Consider the following 22,992-nt stretch of genomic DNA (forward strand, 5'->3'; position numbering starts at 1 on the left):
GAATCTGCAGTAACTTGGGTGTCAGTAAAAAAAAAATCTATTCTACAAGGATCAAATGGCATTGCTCTTACTGAGAAGTCTTGTTATATATGGCTATCTTTCTTAACCTTAATGATTAATGTGATGTTACATACTTGTGTGTACAACTTTTTAAAAAGCACAAATGTGGAATTGTAGCATATCAGCGATAGCTGGTGGTTGTACTGGTTTATTAGGTAGTGAGACCACATGGTAAAAATAAGAGATAAGTCTTAAAAATGTCTGTGGTGAAATCCCTGACAAAACACTGATAGATGTCAGAGGGGGCCAAGATTTCAACCCTGAGTTCTATTCCTTGCTTTTGGCAGGCTCTCTTCCTGGCCTTGGGCAAGTTGCTTAACTTCTGTGCCTCCCATTTTCCTCTGCTTAAAATATGTGTTGTAATCCTTAAGGGTTGTTGTGAAAGTTAATATTTTTAAAGTGATTTAGGGTTCCTTGAATGTAAGGTTCTATGAGTGTAAAGAATTGTGTTAATTTTAAGAATACAGTATTAAAACTTCATGGTTATATTTTGTTTTGCTTTTGTAATAAAAAATTAAAGGTAATTTTACCATTGTAGCCACAGGTAAGTGCATTGTGAATATTGTGGTTCACAAAATGCCTCGGATAATATATGCAGATATGTAAAGCAGCAGAAGATGGCAGGAAATAGGGAAAGAGGAGCTGGGGAAGAGAACTTCATTTAAGTCAGTAGTTACAGAAGTGTAAAATCAGTGTCTTTGTGATCAGAATAAACTACCTGGGGTGAGAGTACAGGAACCAAAGATGAAAAAGGAGGAGGGGAAGAGCACTGTGGGAGGGAATAGGAAGACAGTGAACTGAGAGGGACTTCCTCTTCCATTCTTTGCTTTGAATAATAGTGGCAAATAAGGTGATCCTATCTCTGTTTTTCATTTAGTTTGGGATTCTAAAACACAAAGTAGTAAATTTGTCTGAGTTATAAAGAGGACAGGCAGCAAAGAAAGACCCTTCTTCATGTTGTTCTAATCTGTTTACTATTGTACTCATTACATGTTTACTCACTGGAGAAATTATGGAGCTAATATTTTTTAAAATTGAAACCATTCCCTAGAGCTGCAATAGATGGTTTGGGGGGAGGTGGGGGGGAGGGAGGAACTGCAGAAGAGTACATCTCAACATTTTTGTGTTACTCTTTAAATCAATCAGCCGCTAGCACTTGCTGCAATATGATGCACAATGCAAAAACAGGCTATTTTTCAATGGTTTTGGCTATTGAGACTCAGAGTTGTTCTCTGTTTAAATTATTTTAATAACTAGCTTTTCCTAACACTAGCACACTAGGTCACGGTAACAAAAAGTGATGTGACCTACTAAAATATATGTGAGTAAATTGGTCTCGTGCCATGAATAAACAATACATATTAGCAATTTCATTCTGAAAGATCAGGTATTGGTGACCCATGGGATATGTTTTTCTTTTTTTTCTCCCTCCACTCACTCCATTTTTCTACTTTGCACTTCATTGAGTCATTCCCATGATTCACTACTCAACAACCTTCTTATAAATGAAAACAGACACACATTTTATCGTATGATTAGCATTTCCTGTTAGTTTCTAGCAAACTCCAGTTGACATTTATTGCATGCCATAACTATTTTAAATGCTTTATCCAGATTGAAGTAGCACTGGTGAAAGACAGGATTTACTCTTGGTGCCAGGCTATTCACTGATAGAACATCCTTAATCTATAAAAGTCTAGTTTAAAATCTTGAGGAGCCTTTTGACACAGATTGGTAAAGCTATGCATTCTAGGTGGAGTCCACTTTCCCAGGACGATGCCAATTTGCTGGTATATCTATGGATTTTACAGTTGTAAGAAAACACTGTAAAAATGTAGTCTTTCATTTTATGCAAAGTTGCCCGAGGGGCAATGCTCCTTATAGTTTTATGTATGGCTGAAGGGATAGTGTTTTGAGAGAGAGAAAATTCTTTGGCTGGTCATATAATTTTTAAAAACTGGTACATTTTTGCTCTGTGCACATATGCCTCTGCTAGCTTTCCTGGTTAACTGCGTCATTAGTTTTTCAGCCATAAAGCAAAGCACATAACTGTTCATCAGGAAAGCAGTACAGCATACTCCAGTTTTCAGGAGCAAACATTACAGTTGCTTTTTTTTTTTTTTGTCCTTAAAATTTTCTAATTACAAAGGCCCAGATCCTGAGAGTTTATTAGGCTCCTAACTTCTATTGATTTCACTGGAAGTAAGGAACCTAAATACCTTTGTGGATCTGGGCCAAAATCTCCCAAATCTGCTCAGTTTCGCCCCTGTCCCTCAAAGTTTTTACTATTGGATGCTGTTGTTTGTTTTGTTCCCTGTTTGGATATCAGGTAATATTTTAATCTTTCTTTAAGGGCGGGGAGAAAGAATACACTGCTTACCCTTAGAAATTTGCCAATTTTACCGTAAATAACTAAATTAATTTACCCCAGTATTCGCAGTATTATCTCTCTATAGGGAAATATAGGGCCTACTGCAAATACTTGGATTTCTTTTATTTAGCATCTCTAGATATGTAAACAGAATTATCCTATTGGCTATCCAAAACATTCAGAGGTATTAGTTGAAACCAGGAGATTGGGTTGACCAGCCCAGAGAACTGGAATGGAAAAGACTCTGCCTTCCTGGTCTTGCTTTTCGTTTCACACATTTTGAAATCACTGATGATATCTCTTTGAGGTTTGACTGTTTCAACATGCTCTGCCGTGTAAGTCCAGCGTTAGTGGGAATTGAGTCAGCTGACCTGTGTCAGGGAACTCTGGGCTTGAGTGTCTACAATGCATTTTAACCCTAGGTTAAAAATTTTCTAACGTGTGCTCGAACCTAGGGCTCTGGTGTCCACACTGCAGTGCACAGACCCAACTCAAAGTAAATATATCCCAAAGTGCCATGCAAAGTGCCTCCCATCCCCCAACATCAGGGGGGGCCCAGGAGCAAGGGACAGAGAGTGGAGCGGAACCAAGCAGCTGCTCTGTAGGGGTGGGGAGCGGCTGGAGTGTTGGGAGTCATCCCTCCCACAGCTGTATTGAGCTGGGAGCTCTGCTGCCTCCCTTCCTGCAGGGCAGCCGCTTGGTCCCACCCTCTTTGGGCTGTGTGCACTGTGAGGACAGTGAGTGGGAGTGTGACAGCGTACATAAGGCTTTATGGGGGGGGGGCGTTTATAAATGTATGTATGATATAACTGAAATATGTTTTGTGCCGCCTGTGCCACGTAACATATCCCCGTAAAGGTTATGGTCTACTATATCTATTCATCCTATTTGTACATATATATCATTTTCCACTTGAGGTTAAGAATTTGGGCTGTATGCTTGCTTGATTTCTAAGTAAGCTCTGTGAGGCATTTGGTCAGCTTCTTTAGGAAGGAATTCACCAGGTTAAGTACCTGATCAGGAAATACTTGGGGAACATGCCACCTTCTGGAGAATGCGGGCATCGATCCCGCTACCTCTCGCATGCTAAGCGAGCGCTCTACCATTTGAGCTAATTCCCCAGGCCATTAACCTCTTTCTCAGTCACTCACACATAAGCAACCCCCTCATCGCGTGATCTGCTCCTTTCTCAACAATGCATCTTGGAATGCTCCAATCCACATGAGAAGTCTTCCTGGAGACATGCAAGATACCATGTGGACAATGGCTTCAGCCTGTAAAGACTGAGTCATGCAGGGACATGTGACTTGCCCAGGTGACCCCAGAACTCCATCTTGGAGCTGGACTTTGCATAGGAGGGAGGAGGGGGGGTCTCCACCCACAAGAGAGAGTCTATTTAAATCCGTGGGAGACCCCTCCATTTTGGTCTTCAGCTGGCTAAAGAAGGAGCCTCTCCACCCCCCCCCCCCAGGATACTTGAAGGAGACTGAAACAAAGGACAGTAACTACAGGGGGTGTGAGTGATTGCTGGACCCAGGCTAAAAGGAGATTAGCCTGTAAAAGGGAGCACTCTGGAACTGGTGAGGAAATTATCTGTATTCAGTTTGATTAGGCATAGATTTGTGCATTTTATTTTATTTTGCTTGGTGACTTACTTTGTTCTGTCTGTTACTACTTTGAACCACCTAAATCCTACTGTCTGTATTTAATAAAATCACTTTCTATTTAGTAATTCACTCAGAGTATGTATTAATACCTGGGGGAGCAAACAGCTGTGCATATCTCTCTATCAGTGTTATAGAGGGCGAACAATTTATGAGTTTGCCCTGCATAAGCTTTATGCAGGGTAAAACGGATTTATCTGGGTTTAGACCCCATTGGGAGTTGGGCATCTGAGTGCTAAAGACAAGCGCACTACTGTGAGCTGTTTTCAGGTAAACTTGCACCTTTGGGACAAGTGATTCAGACCCTGGATCTGTGTTAGAGCCAGACAGGAGTGGCTGGCTCAGCAAGACAGGGTGCTGGAGTCCTGAGCTGGCAGGGAAAACAGGAGCAGGGGTAGTCTTTGCACATCGGGTGGCACCTCCCAAGGGGGTTTCTGTGATCCAACCCGTCACAGGGAGCCAGCTCTAAAACTTCCCTGCAGTGAGGTACCAGGGCTGCTGATGCAGGAGGCTGCAGGGAAGTTTTGGGGCCGGCTCCCACTCACCGGCCTGACAGTTCACGCAGCCCCATGGAAAGCAGGTGGGTCCCAAGCGTAAGGGTCAGAGAGCAGAGTGGGAACCAAGCACCACCCTGCAGGGAGGGGGAGTGGCAGGGCTCCCGGCTCAGCACACCCAAGGGAGGGATGACCCCCTCCCCCCCAACATCCCGACATCTGGAAGCCTCCTTCGACCTGTCAGCTCTGTTCCCTGCTTGGGGCAAACTCCGCACAGCAGTGAGGAGGAGCTGGAGCGGGAAGGGATAGCATGCTCGGCCAGGCAGTAATGGTACTTGGACACTGGGCTGGCTGCCTGCAGCTCTGCTCCTTTGCTGCCAGGCATTCTGGGATACATTTGGAGGACTTTCAGGACGCAAGTCAAGCTGGGGCTGCTTGCATACAGGAAAGCAATAGAGCCTGGGACCTTTGGTCCCAGCTTATCATGGGCTTGAACTCTCCAGCCCTGCAGGGTCCTGGGACCCTGGGTGTGAGCCCTAGGTTAGCACATTTGTAGTGCGGTCATAAGTGAGGTTTGGCTTGAGCCTGGGCTCAGATCCAGGCTTGTACCCATAGTGTCCATGTTTGTTCACTATCAGGGCATGCTGCGCGACTTATCTGCTTACTCAGGCTTTTCAGGAAGGGGTGACATGAGGAATTGGTGATTGCAGGTTGTGGAGTATTATTGATGAGGCATTCTGAATTGTTAAGTGGATTATTTTTGAGAGCGTTGGCCTTGAGCAATCAAGTATTTGCATTATGGATTCTTATTTCATTTTTTGTATTTTAAAATATTTGTATACAGAGACTTAGAGCTTGGGTATTTGTTTCTTGGTACATCTGCAGAAAGAAAAATAATATCTGTGGTATCTCTACTGTTATTTACCCTTCTTGCTCTTTTTCCTTCTCAAGTAACCAGTATTTTGTCTGGAAATACTCATTATAATTTGTGCAAAGCTCCAGGCACATGGGAATATGGCAGGCCCCAGTCAGCTCTAAGACTTCACCACACTTGTCTTTTTTTGCTGTTTTAGCACATTAAAACAACCCTCAGTCCCGCAACTTAAGCCAGCAAGAGTAAAGAAAACCCGCTGGGTCAAAAGCTATGAGAAATAGCTGAAAAAGATAGAGCTTTGTTTTAGTACATCAGTCTGGCTCAGCCGTAAGTCTGGGTGTGGTTTTTTGTTTTTTAAAAAATCTGTTATTATCTAAGTAATAATATCTAGCTCGGGGTAGGCAACCTATGGCACGTGTGCCGAAGGCGGCATGTGAGCTGATTTTCAGTGGAACTCACACTGTTGGGTCTTGGCCACCGGTCCGGGGGGCTCTGCATTTTAATTTAATTTTAAATGAAGCTTCTTAAAGCATTTTAAAAACCTTATTTACTTTACATACAACAATAGTTTAGTTATATATTATAGACTTAGAGAAAGACCTTCTAAAAACGTTAAAATGTATTAATGGCACGTAGAACCTTAAATTAGAGTGAATAAATGAAGACTCGGCACACCACTTCTGAAAGGTTGCCGACCCCTGATCTAGTTCTTATACAGCACTTTTCAGCAGTAGATCTCAAAGTGCTTTACAAAAGGAGGTCATTATAATTATCCCCATATTTCAAATGAGTAAATTGAGACACAGAGAGGAGATGTGACTGGCCCAAGGTCACATAACAGGATAGTGCCTGAGCTGGGAATAGACCCAGGGATCGGCAGCGTGTCCATACACGAACACAAGTGTCCATGGTAAAAATGTTGAGGTCCGTGGGGGTGCTCACCATCCCTGCTGTTGCTGGCAGAGACGCGACCAGGCGGCTCTGCAGGCACGCTGCCTCCTTCCCCGAGCTCTGACTCCATGGCTATCAACCCATTGGCCGGAAACCGTGGCCAATGGGAGTTGTAGGAAATGGGGCAGCACGCAGAGTCACCTGGCTGTGCTTCCCTGTACGGGGGACATGCTGCTGCTTTCGGGAGCTGCTTGAGGTAAGCGCCACCCGGAGCATGCACCCCTGACCCCCTCCCATGCCCTCAACTTCAGCCTTGCTCCCCCTGCTGCCCTCTGAACCCGTTGGTCCCAGCCTGGAGCAGCCTCCTGCCCCCCCAAGTCCCTCATCCCCACCACCCCAGCTGTAGCCCTCACCCCCCCCCCAACCTCCTGCTCCAGCCCGGAGCCCCCTCCCTGAACCCCTCATTTCTGACCCCACCCCAGAACCTACACCCAGAGCCCATACATCCCTTCCCACACACCAACCCTTGCCTCAGCCTGGAGCCCCCTCCGCCAATGTCAGTCACTAAGTCCGGTAATTTTGTCAAGTGTCCATCGCGCAACATGGTGGTGCTCACCCCTGGATAGAACCCAGGACTCCTGAGTTCTAATCCTGTGTTCTATCCACTAGACAACACTACCTATGAAGGTCGACAGAGGGTGAGGGAAAAGCATATAACATACAAGTAGAACATAGTAGTTCCATGTTTTGCTGTTTTAAAATATATATTTTGGTGGGTTTTCTAAATTTGATTATTTATGTTTAAATATAATATACTTTAGGCCCAGGGGTGGGAGGGAAGGAAAGACAGCCGTTCTGCCAAGTCTCACAATTTTGTCAGGAGCACTGCTATATGTAGTGCTTTTCTTAAAGCCCCAGCTCCTGGAGGCATGTGTGTGAAAATCTCAGCTTACTTTTTTTTTTATGAAAGGTTTTAGCCTCGTGGTTGTGGAGAAAAGCAGGAAAATTTAAACTCTGAAGTCTCAAAAACCAGAAGGCCAAAAAGACAGTCAAAATGTATTATTTTCTTTAAAAAATCCATGATCTTAAGGCAATTTCCTGATATTCTAAGCCAGTTTCATGATATTTGCGAACTTGGGGTTCATAATAGACAGTCTGACAGGGATTAGCTAAAGGAATAAAAACAAAGAAAGGGAGGTAAGAGGATGGGGGACAAAGAATGGAAGAGCCTGGGAGAGGGTGCTCCAGTGAAGAGACTGTGAGGATGGGGATTATTGGAGCAAATAGTCAATCAGCAGAGAGGAAAGAATGTTCAGAATAAAAATTGTGTAAAACCATCTGATGATGTACACTCTAGATGGGCCCATAGATAACTGAGGCATAAGGGAGAAACAGAAATGAGAAAAAGCAGTGGCAGGGAGTGGGGTGGGGGACAGTGAGAAAACATTCAGAGGAGGGGACGGAGAGAGATGAGAGCCAACGAGGGCTTTTCCTTCCCCCTCACCCTCCAAGCACCATTGTAAATGATTGCTGCGGAAGATTCCGATCATGCTATGTGTCGGGGACCCAGTTACAGCATGGTTTCATTTGATAGTGTGATGGGGATACAGCTGAGTTCCAGACAAAGTCTTGAGCAAATCATGTCCAAGGCTTTACCATGATTTGGGAAGTTGGTTAGGATCCCATGTATGCTACAGAGTGTACAAATGTTGTAACTAGAACAAGGGATAACTATGTAGTAACCCAGGGGCAGCAACCTTTCAGAAGTGGTGTGCCGAGTCTTCATTTATTCACTCTAATTTAAGGTTTCACGTGCCAGTAATACATTTTAACGTTTTTAGAAGGTCTCTTTCTATAAGTCTATAATATATAACGAAACTATTGTTGTATGTAAAGTAAATAAGGTTTTTAAAATGTTTAAGAAGCTTCATTTAAAATTAAATTAAAATGCAGAGCCCCTGGACCGGTGGCCAGGACCTGGGCAGCGTGAGTGCCACTGAAAATCAGCTCGCGTGCTGCCTTCGGCACACGTGCCATAGGTTGCCTACCCCTGTAGTAACCTAACCCTCAGACACAGTTTAAAATGATAGTGTAGACATGCCCTATATGAGTGGTCTGAATAGTCGGGTCGGGTAGTTACATTTTCGTATGATGATGATAACTAGAAAGGGATTTAAGCACTAAACCCAAACAATCCAATAATCATAACTGTAAAGTAACACAGCAGTGCATTAATTCAAGGAAGCTGCATTGAAGCATACAGTTACTCTTGGAACCTCTGCTTTGTCTTGAATTCTAGTCCTTGTATCAAAAAGTACTCCATTTTGTGTTACAAGAGATCAAAGTCTGGTGCTGGGCTGGCCATCATGACAGTGCACTCAGACCACCCTTGCGAGTGGAGTGACTTATATTGCTTGTGGCTGCATCACAAGTGGGCTGGATGGTCTCTGGAAGGAGCTGTCCCCCCAGGCCTCATTGGCCTGAGAGAGATGTAATAAGTGTCCTAGAAATTAGAAATGAAGAGACTCTTTAGGTCATCTAGTCAGTTCCTCTGCTGATGCAGGATCGTGCTGTACAGGTTATTTTTTTAGTGCTTTATCAAGGCTAATTTTTAAATGTCTCAAGTGATGGGTCTCCTGCCATTTCCCTGGGGAGACTATTCCCCAATTTACTCCAATCTTTCTCTGCTATTTAGCTTGGATTGTCTTTCTCAGAGCATGTTAATGGGATAAAATGCTTGCTTTCTCATTCACACACACATAAAATATACATTTCCTCCCCCCCACGCTGGTTAGCTGAGGGAGGTGTTTAATTTCCTTCCCATCCTCCACTTCTCCACATGCCCCCTGCCAAATCCAAATAGAGGTTATGGGGTTCTTGGGCTACTAATAGACGGGCTTGGAAAGCGCTAGGGTGACCAGATGTCCCGATTTTATAGGGACAGTCCCGATTTTTAGGTCTTTTTCTTATATAGGCTCCTATTACCCCCCCATCCCCGTCCCGATTTTTCACACTTGCTGTCTGGTCACCCTAGAAAGCGCTCTCACCTGCACTGGAGGATGATATGCTGGACTTAACATAACCAGACCGTATCAGTGGAGAGAGCACAACACAGGTATCAACTCAATTATGAGTATTTCATAAAAAAAACTATTATTTCTGGCGTACGGTAAACTTGTGGTAAGGGTCTCTAGAGGAAATTTAGGAGGAAAAAATCTCCTGAGAGAAAACAGATGGAAGCTTTTTAAAAAAACAAACAAGCAAAAAAATCAACCCAGTCAATCAAATGTGCGCGGACTTAGCTTAAGGCAAGTTTGTTCCAGAGAAAACACTGGAGCCATTCATTATATAAAATACAGTATCTGGGGTGAGAGAGAATACTGATGAGGAAATGAATGCAGATGAGCCAAATAAAATACTAAGTGTCTTTTATTAAAAGCTAACTGTAAATAATTTTAACGTTCTGTAGATACCAAAAACATAAGGACAGTTAAGCTTCATTGCATATTGTTCATTTCTTATATGTAAGTATGAGGACAATAAACAAAGCCCCGAGATATGGTGCCCATTGTATCAAATCAGCACACCAGCTCCCAAATTTTAAGAATGTTTGCACCAAGATCCAGACCCAAACTTTGGAGTTGGAGCCTATCTGTACTTCAGTTGCAGTATTTGAAAAACCTCAGAGCATTGTTGATATTTCCGAAGTGAACTATAGTGGTTACATCTGGGCTGTCTTGTTTATTTTAGCTTATGTTAATATCTGTGAAAATGTGGATGTGTGACTTGTAATGCAAGTTTGTAACAAGCCAATATGAGCTTTTAATATAGAATCACAGTAACCATTTTTAAAAGTTAATCTTTAGTCTGTATACTGTCCACCTCATAGAAGTTACTGCATATGAACACACATTTTAAAATGTAAATGTTGCCTTAAACTTATTTCATTATGCAACAGATGTTTAGTGTAACTCTCTTGTTTTTTTTACAGTGATCCAGCTGCCAAAGCACTCTGGGAGTCCTTAATGAATCTCAGACAAAAGGAAGCTGTGATGGAAGTTAGGAGACACCTAGTGGAGGCTGCAAGCAGAGAAAACTTGCCCATTAAGATGAGCATGGGTAAGTATTATAATATGACCCTTCACCCGGTGGCTATAATGTGGAATATTTCAGCATCCATACTCCCTTCAGTCCCAAGCATTTAAAGCAGTGGTGCCCAAACTTTTCTTCTCGTGCCCCGCCTTAACAGTAATGGCATGTGTCCATGCCCTCCCTGGGCTGGGAGTGGAACCTGGGGGCTGGGAGCTGTGGCCTGGGAACCGGAGCCTGGCGGTCTAGGGCCAGGAGTGGAGCTGGGGCTGCAGCTGTGGCCAGGGTCTGGAGCTGGGGGTGGGTCCAGAGCGGAGTTGCGTGCAGAGCAGGGCTGGGTGGTGTTCCTTCTCTGCCCCCCTGTGCGGGCTGGCCTGCAACCCGCTCCGCCCTCCCAGACGTTTCTCCACACCCGCCCCCAGGGGAGCATGTCCCACGGTTTGGAGACCACTGATTTAAAGCATTTACATTATTCTCTAAATTCTTATCCCATCATAGTCAGTTGGCCTCTGGTGAACTTTGAGGCTGCATGAGAACAATCTGTGCTTAAGCATGATGCAGTTGTGTTTTTGGAGCTTGGTAGTAAAAAAACAAACGAACTTTTTTTTTTTAAAGATTCAAAAGCCTATAAAGTGGTAGAGTTACGTGGAGGATGATAAATACACTGATGCAAGTGTTTAGTGTTACTTCTTGCCTTTATACTATGAAGTATGACAGTTTGGGGCATGTTTACAGAGAGTAGTCTGCTGAGCTTCTGTTCTCGACAAGCAGACAGTCTAGCTAGTAGCGGAACTGTTGAAATCTGTGCTGATCTCTCTCTTTTTTTTTTTTTTTAACTGAGTTTTTTTGTGAAGCAAGGCCACCTCACAAAAAGCTGAAAACAATATTTAATACGTTTTTAGAGTCAGAGTCTTTAGAAATATGCTAGCTGTGGGAAATAAAGGTTTTATAGCTTTTTGAGTACGTTATTCTAATTGGACAAAAACAAACAAAAATACATTGAAATGCAAGAAGTTAATGGTAGGCTTACATATTTAAACAAGTCATGAAATACAAAAATAAAGGAAGATTCTTGTAATAGTATTAACTCACTCATCTTACCTATTATATATTCTTTATGCACCTGATCTACTTGAAGTATAGATTAATAGACTAGTAATCAGAAATACTACATTTATATTGAGAGGCAATGTTAATATGCAAATATTAACTTTTTCATTTCATGTGTAATTTATGTTTAAATTACAGCCTTAACATTTTACTAACATACTTAGTTGTGTTTGTTTCTTGTTTGTTTTTGTTCTAAAGAAAAGAAAATGAGATTAGGGAAAAATAGAACAGGCGAAGACAGCACATGGAGGAGACTGACAAAGTCCTTTTCCAGTTCTTGGAGAGGTTGAGGAGCAACTAGAGATTCTTTACACACACCCCATTCATTCTGAATACATGGACATATTTTAAGGATGTTAAAGAAAACCTTCATGTTTTGAGGACTTCCTTAAAGATCCTGAAGCTATGTAGGCGAAGCACCATTGGTAGCCATCTGACCTTTCCGTGGGAAGGGAGGGGAGAGGGAGTGAAGGGGAGGCAGGGCCGGCTCCAGGCACCAGCCCACCAAGCTTGTGCTTGGGGCGCCACCTGGAGGGGGGCGGTGCGGCGCGGCGGCTCCAGCCGCCGGGGAGAGCAGAGCCCCGGCCGGGCTCGCCGCCCTCCCCCCGGCGCTCTGGCCGCCGGGGAGAGCGGAGCCCCGGCCGGGCTCGCCGCCCTCCCCCTGGCGCTCTGGCCGGTCGGGGAGAGCGGCCCCCGGCCGGGCTCGCCGCCCTCCCCTGCCGCGCTGGGGCGGCGGGGGGGGGGAGGGGGCGGGAGGCTTTTTTGCCTTGGGCGGCAAAAAAGCCGGAGCCGGCCCTGAAGGGAGGAAGGGCACTGGAATCTCCACCCTATCTCCAGCTTGCCTAGGTGGGAAGGGGTTGGAACCTAGGTGGGGAGTTGGGGGGAACAGCTCCAGTGCAGAGGATAAGAGAAGATATTATCAGATCCTAGATCAAGGAGGTGAAGAGCTATGACAGTCCCAAAATCTTCTCTGAGACTGGAGGGAAAGCACGGAATGAATGAAATATCTCAGGGTGTCTCAATGCATTAGACAGTGAGACTATAAAGTATTAGACCTGTGTCTTTGCATGGCTCCATACTGTTGCTGGGTGTTTCGGTTATATAGGACTCTCCTGTTGTGTGTACCTAGCAGTGACGCTTTTTTCAAATGTCTGATCACTTCATTGTTTATATTCATATTTTCCAAAATGTTTATACTGGACAGTGTCTAAGGATGGATGTGATTTTTTTTTCTTTTGATCTGACTAGAAGTTAAAACATTCCTCAACAACTTTTTAGTTTTAAAATGTGTGCTTTGCTCTTCAGTGAACTTAATGTATTTTGATCAGTGTGCTAATCAGAGATGGAAAAAACAGATCTTTTTCAATAGAAGTTGTTGGATGAGCCATAATAAACCATTGATGTATTTTTTTTTTTCTAATGTACCTTTTTCAGGGCCATGACACAGCTCTGCTCCAGCCAGATTTCCTGCTCCAAGACATCCTGGCATGCACAGTACTGTTAACACAAGTAGCTGCAAATGAAGCAGCAAACCTGTTTACAAGGAAAATATGTAGAATTTTTTCCCCAGTGTTTAGTGTTTGTTTTTAAAAAGCAAAATTTGTATTTTTTTTTTACTCTGTTGTATGTAAATCAAGAATAGAAAACACTGAATAGGGAATAAAAACGGACTTGCTTTATCTCTTAAACAGAGTTACTGTTCTGTCAGTGTTGGTGATACCAACAGTACACTGCAGTCTGGGATGTTTTGAAAGAGTGGAAAGCTGGCAAGTGTGGTAGGGCTGTTGTCACAAATCTACCTAGAAGAAAAAGGGTACAGTAAATTGGGAATATTTGCTTAAATAACCTCAAATGATGTGTGTGAGAGCATCCCCCAGGATGACTTGTTCATTTTGGTGTGATAGAAAGTATTAATTTTTATAACAGATGTAATTTTTGCTTTTAAAAATGGTTTCTCTCACTTTTGAGACTTCATGATCCATTAGTCATCTTTGCTGCTTTGTATTGCTAATAAACCAATAACTCTGCCTCCATGTGCTCCCTTCTCCATTCCCATGGTTTCAAATTAAGGGTCCAGTGCTGTAGACTTTTACTCACATGAGCAGAAACTTCAGTGAGACTACTGGCAAGGAGAAGCATGTGCTGGATATAGGTCAAAGTAGTGTCACAACAACTTTTCCTCCTTAAGGATTGGTGTTAAAAGTGATTTCTGTTGAGTCCATAGTATGCCTCTACCCCGATATAACATGAATTCGGATATAACGTGTTAAAGCAGCGCTCTGGGGGGCTGGGCTGCCCACTCCAGCAGATCAAAGCACGTTTGATATAACGCGGTTTCTCCTATAATGCAGTAAGATTTTTTGGTTCCCGAGGACAGCGTTATATCGGGGTAGAAGTGTATTTGCTTTTATTGTTTGGGGTTTTGTTTTTTGTTTTGGCAGTGAAATGTTATTTGTGCTTGAAATACTGTTTGAAGCACAGATATAAATTACTACTATTTGTACATGTCTCTCATTTGTTTTTTAAACTGTGGATTCATCAACTCATAACTAGAAGAGCAACAAAGAAAAGCTTTGGGACAGTCTTGCAAATGGAAAAAGGGAGAAAGAAGAAGCAAAAGCTAAAAATTAGGGCAGAAGTGTGTGTGTGTGTGTGTGTGTGTGTGTGTGTGTGTGTGTGGTTTTTCTAGAAACCATAGCTTCTCATTGGCTAATAAATGCAGGAACTGCTCCTAATGTCAGTAACTAAATTGTTCAATGATGCATGACTGTTGAATGAAACTTTAAAACTGTACTGTGTCTTTTGAGCGTGCAGTGCCAAATCTATCATGCTACAGAACACTTAAAGCCCCTTAAGGCAGCGAGAAATTAAGTAGCATGTTGCCTATCAGTTGCTTTCTTTGTCTGGGACAAAACAATTCTAGGTACCTCTTTTCTGCCAGATGCCTTTATTTAGTCGAAAGGCCACCTGCTTCCAATATGATTGAGATATGGAGCAGTGAGGCTGGAGAGAAAATGGAGGTGCTTTGAGTCTCCATACCCTCTGCCAAGGTTAACTTTGCACTGTCATAGTTTGGGCTCTGCAGATATTGGTATATTTCAGTGGATAGTGCACTGTCTTCTGCTGCTTAGGAGTAGCACCTCGGTCTCTCCAATATTTAGAGAGAATGTTTTGAGGACTTTTAGGCCCTTCCTCATATTAAATATCATAGGCATCATTTTCCAACATGAAGAAAATCTCTAACACTTTTACTAAAGTCAGCTGTCACAAGGTAAAAACTGTTTTTATGCTTGACATAAGAAGTGAAATGCATTTGGAAGCAAAACTTTAAATTCCAGTTGGTATTTCTGAGACCTCCTGTTGTGGGCAGCTGGCTGAAAAACTGCATCATGTTTGACACTGGCAGCATGAGGGTCCTGTCTCAGAGATTATAAACCATATTCTATCCTCCTGTAATATGTGTAGAGAAAGTAAAAAAACTTCTGCTTCTTTCAGTGTACTAAAATATCCTTAACCACTTACGGCACTAAATCAAATCACTCTCTTGCCTTCCTCAGTGTGTGTGCGTGTTTGTGTGGTGCATGTTTTTCCCAGACAGGCAAATACTAAGGACCAGCTTTTTCCTTTCTTTGATTGGTCTGATGTAATGGGAGCAGAGCATCTGTCATAGGAGCACAGCTTATTCAGTGTGATACCTGTGTATCCTGCAGAGTGCTCAGCACCTCTGCGGGGTGTTGGGAGGCGAGTGCGAGAGCTTATGAAACCAGCTGTGGAAGAAGAAAAGTTGTCATTGTAACTGTTCTCCTTACATCTGCTGTCAGCTCCATTCCCTCCACTCTTCAAGCTGCAAGGATGAACAGAGGGAGAGAATTCTGCAAAGCTGCTAGGAGAGATAGAGAGGGAACAGGTGCTCCTTGCCCTTCCAGCAGCCAAGACGGGGTTGTGAGTAAGACAGAAGTCTGATCTCACCACTTGGGCACTGTCTTTGAACCTCACTGGCGCTGGGATCTGTTTCCGTGGTCAGCCTTCACTAGTGTGTAACTTCGAGTTCCATTTTAATATTTAAACCCAAATAACGTTTTAAGCATTAACACACTCAATGAATGGTAAAGATGAAGATTGGTTAGAAGAATCCCAGGAAGCAGCAGCACCATTTGAAGGCTATATACAAATCACCATTCATAAATAAATATGGAATTGTATTCATGCCTTATTAACCACTAAATATCTTCCTATTAGCTGTCAGGTAAACCTCTTCTTGCTAACCTTTCTGTGTTGAACACCTACTACTTACCAATTCCCTGACATTGGGGCGCCTTAGGCATTGGTAGGCCTCAATTCCTGCTATTCTCTGTCTCTGACACACAATAGTCTAATCTGTGGGCCCTAATACTTTGGTCTAATTTCAGTTGTTTGGTTTATTGAGCAAGTGCTGGGTGGTGATGGTGTCTGGTTACATACAGGAAGTCAGACTAGATGATCTGGTGGTCCCTTCTGGCCTTAAACTCTGTGACTCTAAGTATTGGAGAACTTTGGAAACTACTTTTCAGTTGCAGACATACAGCCCCTGTGCTTCCGGTGTCCCAAATGACATCATATTTCAGCAAAATGTTCACCAGCTGCAGGAGACTCATTACTGTCCCTGTAAGCTTTCATTTAAAAATTCATGGTGACTTTTACCTTCTGAACTCTCAAGACTGGACTGAGCAAAATGGCCGGTGCCTTCTTATTAAGGGCTTGACTATGGTTCCATTACAAATCCCTAATTGTAGGGAATTATGACTCACCTGTACAAACTGCCCCCAGGCTTCCGCTGAGTGAATTACAGTGGTTTGTTAGTTGAAAGGAGTGGAGGGGTAGGTTAAATCTCCCCTCTGAACTCATCTATTTTAACAGGATTTTAGTCTGTAGGGACTAATGCTTTAGAGAAGTGGTGGGAAACAACTTTGAGGACATAATGCTGAGCTGAGTAGGAAAGGTGTGGAGTGTTGCTCTAAGGTTCTTTTTGGCTGTATAACATTATTGCTGGCACAACTATCATCAGATTTGATGAGAGAGCTTCTGGAACAGCTGGAGGCTGTTGTGAGAGGCCTGGATGTCAAGGAAAGTGCAGCAGGATGGGGAGAGCAGCACTGGCAGAATTTTCTGGAAGCTCAGAAATAAATACAATTCCAAGGTGGCAAGATCTCCCTGATGTCTACTAAGGAGGAATTTTGCTGAGAGTGTGCTGTTTTCCCCTCTGAATTCTTCAGTTAGTTTGTGCTGTGGTTTCCAGGTGAGGATAAGAGTTCTGTGGCGTGTGTACCATTTTCAGATGAGTTTTTCCCCTCCAAAGACGTCAAAAGGAAAATTGGCCTCTTTAAGCTGCTAGTAACAGCAACATGGTCAAAGACAGATGTGATGCCATAATTTTACAATCTCAGTGTGAGATTCCTGTCCAGCTGACTTGCTAGAAAACACTTCAGAAGTGTTTATCAAACATACTGATGCTTCAAAGTAGCATCTGGATGAACTTCAGATAATTTTGTTAAAGGAAAACTTGAGGGCCTGGGGAACCATCTCACAGAACTAGACAAAAAACTAGACTAAACTCGAAGGCCTACTAGAGGCCAAAAGTATGAGTTGGCCTCCCTTCTCCATAGGGGAGCCAAATGTGATCTTTTAGGAACTGCTAGATTAGAGGAAAGGTATTTCCTTTTATCCACATGACTTTGCGTCTCAATTAAGAGCATATTTGAATTCCTAAGATTCAGATCTGAGGTGAGACTTGAAGGAGGCAGACTAAATTCTAGGTACTATTTTACATTGGGACCATTGTATTATTTTTGAATCTTTATGCTATATTTAGATTATTTATCATGGCTTTAGAGAGAGAAGATGGGTGAGGTAATATCTAATATTGGGCCAACTTCTGTTGGTGAGAGAGACAAGTTTTCGAACTTACACAACAATGCTTTGCCATTTAATACTAAAATTTAATCTTCAATTATTTTACAATCCATATGCAAAAATTGTTATTTGGTTTTTGAGGATTTAATTTGCTGTGGTGTTCAGTAATATTTTTTTACCATTTGTATTTCTTGTTGTGAATTACTTGTTCATTGTGAGTACTATTTATTGCAATACACTCAATATTGAGAGTGTTTCAAAGGGTGGAACCAAAGCCATGGGGTTGAGATTATTGTTGTGGCAATAGATCAGAGGATTGTGGGAGTTGCTCTTTCCTTTTGATTGGATGTATTTCCCAGAGCAGCCCAGCTAGTCTGTAAACTCCAGGTGCAACTCTGGACTTTTTGTTTTGGTTGGTTGGTCTGTTTTTGTTAGAGTTCCATAAATATTTGAGAACCATTTATATCAGGATACTTGGAATACTAAGATACTTTATTATTTAAAATAGTAAATGAAATAGCTCCATCCTGCCTCTCAAACAACTGTATGTGTACAGTAGTAGGTGAGTACTGTTAGGCTATGTCTACGCTACAAATTACTTCGGTATAACTTACTTCCATGCCCCTGAGCAACGTAAGTCATACTGATCTAAGCGCTGGTGTGAACAGCGTTATGTCCGCAGGAGAGCTTCTCCCGCTGACATAGCTACCGCCTCTTGCGGAGGCAGGAGTTATTAAGCTGATGAGAGAGCTCTGTCCTGTCAGCTTAGAGCATCTTCACTTAGAAGTGCTTCAGCGGCACAGCTTCATCGGTGCAGCTGCACCACTGTAGCTGCTCTAGAGTAGAAATAACCTTAAATACCAAGAGAAGATAAATATTTGTTCAGTGCAATTCTGATTTGCCAGTGTGTAGATGACTTAGCCATTGTTTCTATATTTTGGTGCATTAGACACATTGTAGCTTTTATAGAAAATCATTCAGTTAAATTAAACAGTTAAAAGAGAGTCTGTTTTCAACAAACCTTTTGCTGAGACCATTTTGGAGGTACAGTTATTTAAAGACCTTTGTGATATCCAAGGAGAATGAAGTCAGTTAGGAATAGATGTCTGATGCGACTTGCTTTTGCTTAATTAAAATCAAATTGTTTTTAAGAGACTCTAAGGGTATTATTCATGATCAATAACTTAGGCGCAGCTGGATTTTATGAGTTCCATTCTGGAGTTAGGAACCACTTAAACCAGAGGAGAAATGTTACTGCTTTTTCAACTTTAGTAGAAGTACTGCTGCTTGTCCAGTCCTGACTTCCTCTCTGACTCCATTGCTAATCTTGTGTATCTCTTAGTGATCCTCTGAATGTGACGGTCCCTGATTCTGTTGTTGAAAACTGTGCTATTAACATATTACTTGGCAGTAATAGAAACCTTACTACAAATATCTTTCTGTTGTCTCAAAAACAGACTTGTTTGGCAGTTTTAACAGAGGATGGTAAACATAGGTTGAGTCTGAATCCCTTTATTATGTTCCCTTATTGACATTGTGAATGATCAAAGTTGAAACACCAGTACGCTAACAGAAACAAAGTGCTCTCTGCTGTTACTTTAATCCTCATTAATGGGAAGAAAGCCTTCTCGGTTTCTTCCTATTAAAGTATACAAAATGCAACTTGAAAGTCTTAGTCTTTAAATTTTTAAAGATCCCAGGAGAGACCTAAACTAACTACTTAGCCCAGCATCAGGCTTTGTAAAAGATGGTGTGGGTAAGAACACTGTAACTCCCTAGAGTAGTGTGGTAACTCCCTGAGTAAAGTTTGAACTGAAATTCCAAACTTTGGGTAGGAGTGGGACGTGCCTGGAGATTTGGCCTGGCCTTAGGGAACAAGAAAGAATAGCCTGTAAGGTAATTTAGAGAAGGTTAGGGATGGGCATTAGCCTGGAGGATTTTTTTCGTATGGAAAATTGATCTGGAATGCTGTTTATAGAGAGAATACCAACAACTTTTCCGTATGCTGGGGTAATGCAGTATCTGAAACCTGAAGTAGATATAGAATAGGAAGCAGACATTTAAAAAAAAAAGCACTTGCATGATATTATAATTTATAATAATACATTTATTGATGTGCAATTTCTAGAGACAGCATCAGTCCAAAAGTATTAAAGACTCAATACTATTAAGTGGAGGGATCAAATAAACTTCAGGAATATCTATAATACTTTTCACAAAAATTACCTGATTACTGTATGATAGCATTACAACCCTATTGCAAATTATTCTTGTGAAGGGGAATTCTGGTTGCTTGACTCCCTTCTTCCTAAAATCTAAACCTTAACAGTGTTGACTTAGCTTTGCATGCAGTATATAACTGTTCATAAATACACTGCTACTTGTCTGTTGTATTTCTTAGCATCAGCATTTATATTTAGCCTGTGTGGCCTTGTGCTAATTCGGCCCACAACAGTACCTTCTTTGGCACTGTTCTAGAGTGAGTATGGCAGCCTTCTCCATGCATGTGGCTGGTACACAGGCTGTCGCTAGCGCCTTTCCTTGTTTTCCCTTAAGATGGCAGGGACGCAACTATATTTAGGGTCAAATTGTTCCCTTCTGTGTTAAAAACAATTGAAGTGGACTCTGGGGCAAGAAATCTCCAAAAGGATCCCTTTGCAAAAGTCCCTTTTGGAAGAGATTTACGAAAGATACTATGTTCTTTGAGAATGTCAGTACATACATGGAATCGTAGTCATAATCTCCTGCCATTTGAAGTTAGTGATTATATAAATATAAATAGTGCTTCCTTCCCGATCCAAGATACATATGGAAATAGAATTTAGAGTGTCTCAGCCTTAATAATTCATTTCCCCAATCGCTGGTAGATTTTGTCTGTCTTCCTCTAAAGGCCTTTCCACACAAATCTTCTATATGTTTCAGTTGACCTTTTTTTTTTTGATCTTTTTCTTCTGGTAGCCTTTGAACGTAAGACTTCCTATATATTTCTTCATTAATGGTTTTCTTGTATAGCCAAATATGTATGGTCACACACACTTTCTTAGACATACGTTCATATACCTGTAAACGTACAGTTTTCCAGAGTAGCTCATATGTATAAGGCAAAGCACTGCTCATTTCTTCAGTAAAGGTCAGTTTAAAGTTGAAGTGCTTACTTTAAAGATTTGTAGAGAATTGAAAGTCAAAAGTATAGGAAGCAAAATGATCAAGTATTTTTTTAATCTGTTCTTTTGCATTAAGGTTACATGCACTGGCTCAAAGTGTACAATTTGTGAGACTCACTTAGAGCTTAAAACACTAATCTTGGTCTTTCTTTCCCTAAAATACCATTTTTTTCCTACTTAAAATGCCCCCATTTTTTGTTTGTAATTTCACAGACTTATCTGTGCAGGTCCCACAGCCATGCTTACACTAAAGCAGCATCTGCTTTAGTTTGTTTACTTGTTTGTGTTAAACAAAAGTCAAATGTACTAATGCGTGCAGACCCACAAGAATCTACAGAGCCTAGCTTCCCAGATCCACTGTGCCCTTCCTATCCCACTGGCCCCTTCCTAGCAATTTAGTCAGTCTTCCCTTCTTGCTCACTGGTGGGTTGGACTCTATTTTATTAGTTTTAAAAACACAGAAGTATTTATTTTTGTAAAGGTTTCCCTTGGTATGTGTGCCCTGTTTTGGTATGTATTCCAGTGACTTCTTATTGCATGTTGATAGTTGGCTTGGTAAGTTACCAGTGCACTCTAGAGGAGCATAAGAACTAAGATCTAATTTTCGCATATGTGTATAAAAGGAAATTATTGGTCTTTTCAGAATCAGTGCATGATACTCTGTCAAAGAAAACTGATTTCAGGGATTTATACTGGATCTTTCAATTGCTTGAAATGTATTATTTTAATTGAGGATTTATTAAAAATTATTGTGACAAGAAAAGCCCTACTATCAATTTCTTTTTAAAAGGTGGTGTTAGAGGGCTTATTCCTTCACCACCACCCACTTCCCTGGTCCTTCTCGCATGAACAGAGAGCAACAATACCTGAAGTCCAAAGGTGCAAACAGTTTGATGTTTATTGGGGTGAACTTCCAGCAAGCTTAGATCCAAGTTACTTTTTCCTTATTTTCGAATCCAAACTTACTTCCTGTTTGCCCCTAATTTATATAGTAATATTCTCAGCTATATCTTAACCAATCATTTTACTGAAATTTACCTAACCAATCCTAACATATTGTAACATGATTAGCTAACCAATTATATCGCACCACCTTAATTAGTTTACACCCAGCAAAATTAATTATATAGCAGACAGAAACAATCACAGAACCAGACAGAGACCATGCAAATAAACCATAGCAAAGTGGGAACTATAATGACAAAACAATACAGAAGTGAGGATTTTACAACTACATCTATAAAGACATAAGGGTTTCCCAGCTGTGTCTATTGATAGGTGCGTTCTTACCAAACAGAAAACTATCAAACTAAATTGCCTTTTACATCTTCTAAGCTCTTCCCTTTCTCTGGAGGTGATAGATCGGATCACCTTCCAAACAGCCCCAAATTTGCAAATGAATTTTAATTCAGCTGAGAAACAGCATTAATTTAACACCATTAATCTGGGCTTGAATAGGGACTGGGAGCGGCTGGCTCATTACAGAAGCAGCTTTTCCTTTCCTGGAATTGACACCTCCTCATCTATTATTGGGAGTGGACTACATCCACCCTGATTGAATTGGCCCTGTCAACACTGGTTCTCCACTTGCGAAGTAACTCCCTTCTCTCCATGTGTCAGTATATAATGCCTGCATCTGTAACTTTCACTCTATGCATCTGAAGAAGTGAGGTTTTTACCCACGAAAGCTTATGCCCAAATAAATCTGTTAGTCTTTAAGGTGCCACCAGACTCCTTGTTGTTTTTGTAGATACAGACTAACACGGCTACCCCCTGGTACTTGACACAAGCTAAATGATAAACATATACCTAAATTCTTAAAGTATAGGACTTTAAAGACAGGCCTGAATATCTGTATCCTAACAGGTGGGTTTATTAGAAATTTCAGGGTTTAAAAAAAAGGCAGAGGTCATTATGTCAGGCTTCTCTATTAGCTTCATTCAGTTTCAAGCTATTATTGTAATTTTTATGTTTTCATAAACAGCTTAGAAAAGTTCAGGTAGGGATGAAATTCAATAGTATGAAGTGTAAGGTCATGCACATAGGATCTATTAATAAGAATTTCTGTTACAAACTAAAGACTCCTTAGTTGGAAATGACAGAGGAGGAAAGAGAATTGAGTGTGTTGGTCGATTGCAGGATGACAATGAGCCACCAATGTCATGTGGCTGTGAAAAAGGCAGCTGTGATCCAGGCAAGGCATTTCCAGTGAAGAACTATTTAAGCTAAAGGACAATGTTGGCACAAGAACAAATGGGAATAAACTGTCCATGGACAAATTCAGGCTGGAAACCAGAAGGAGGTTTCTAATGATCAGAGGAGTGAGATTCTGGAATAGTTTCCCCATAGGAGTTGTGGGGGCAAACAGCATAATTAGTTTTAAGAC

General features: G+C 41.8%; 1 protein-coding gene and 1 non-coding gene across 3 annotated transcripts in view; one reads left to right on the plus strand and one right to left on the minus strand.

The window, feature by feature from the left end:
* SCFD2 (sec1 family domain containing 2) overlaps positions 1-22,992 on the plus strand; it is a 305,085-nt gene that overhangs the window by 36,459 nt on the left and 245,634 nt on the right. For both annotated transcript variants that reach the window (XM_042841892.2, XM_005299175.4), the window contains exon 3: positions 10,346-10,473. In XM_042841892.2, coding sequence (XP_042697826.1) covers positions 10,346-10,473 — 128 coding nt within the window. The remainder of the gene's footprint in view (positions 1-10,345; positions 10,474-22,992) is intronic.
* On the minus strand, positions 3,480-3,552 carry TRNAA-AGC (transfer RNA alanine (anticodon AGC)). Its single transcript has one exon. It is a non-coding gene; the product is annotated as a tRNA-Ala (tRNA).

Source organism: Chrysemys picta, chromosome 5 (assembly GCF_011386835.1).
Source record: "Chrysemys picta bellii isolate R12L10 chromosome 5, ASM1138683v2, whole genome shotgun sequence".
NCBI classification, from domain to species: Eukaryota; Metazoa; Chordata; order Testudines; family Emydidae; genus Chrysemys; species Chrysemys picta.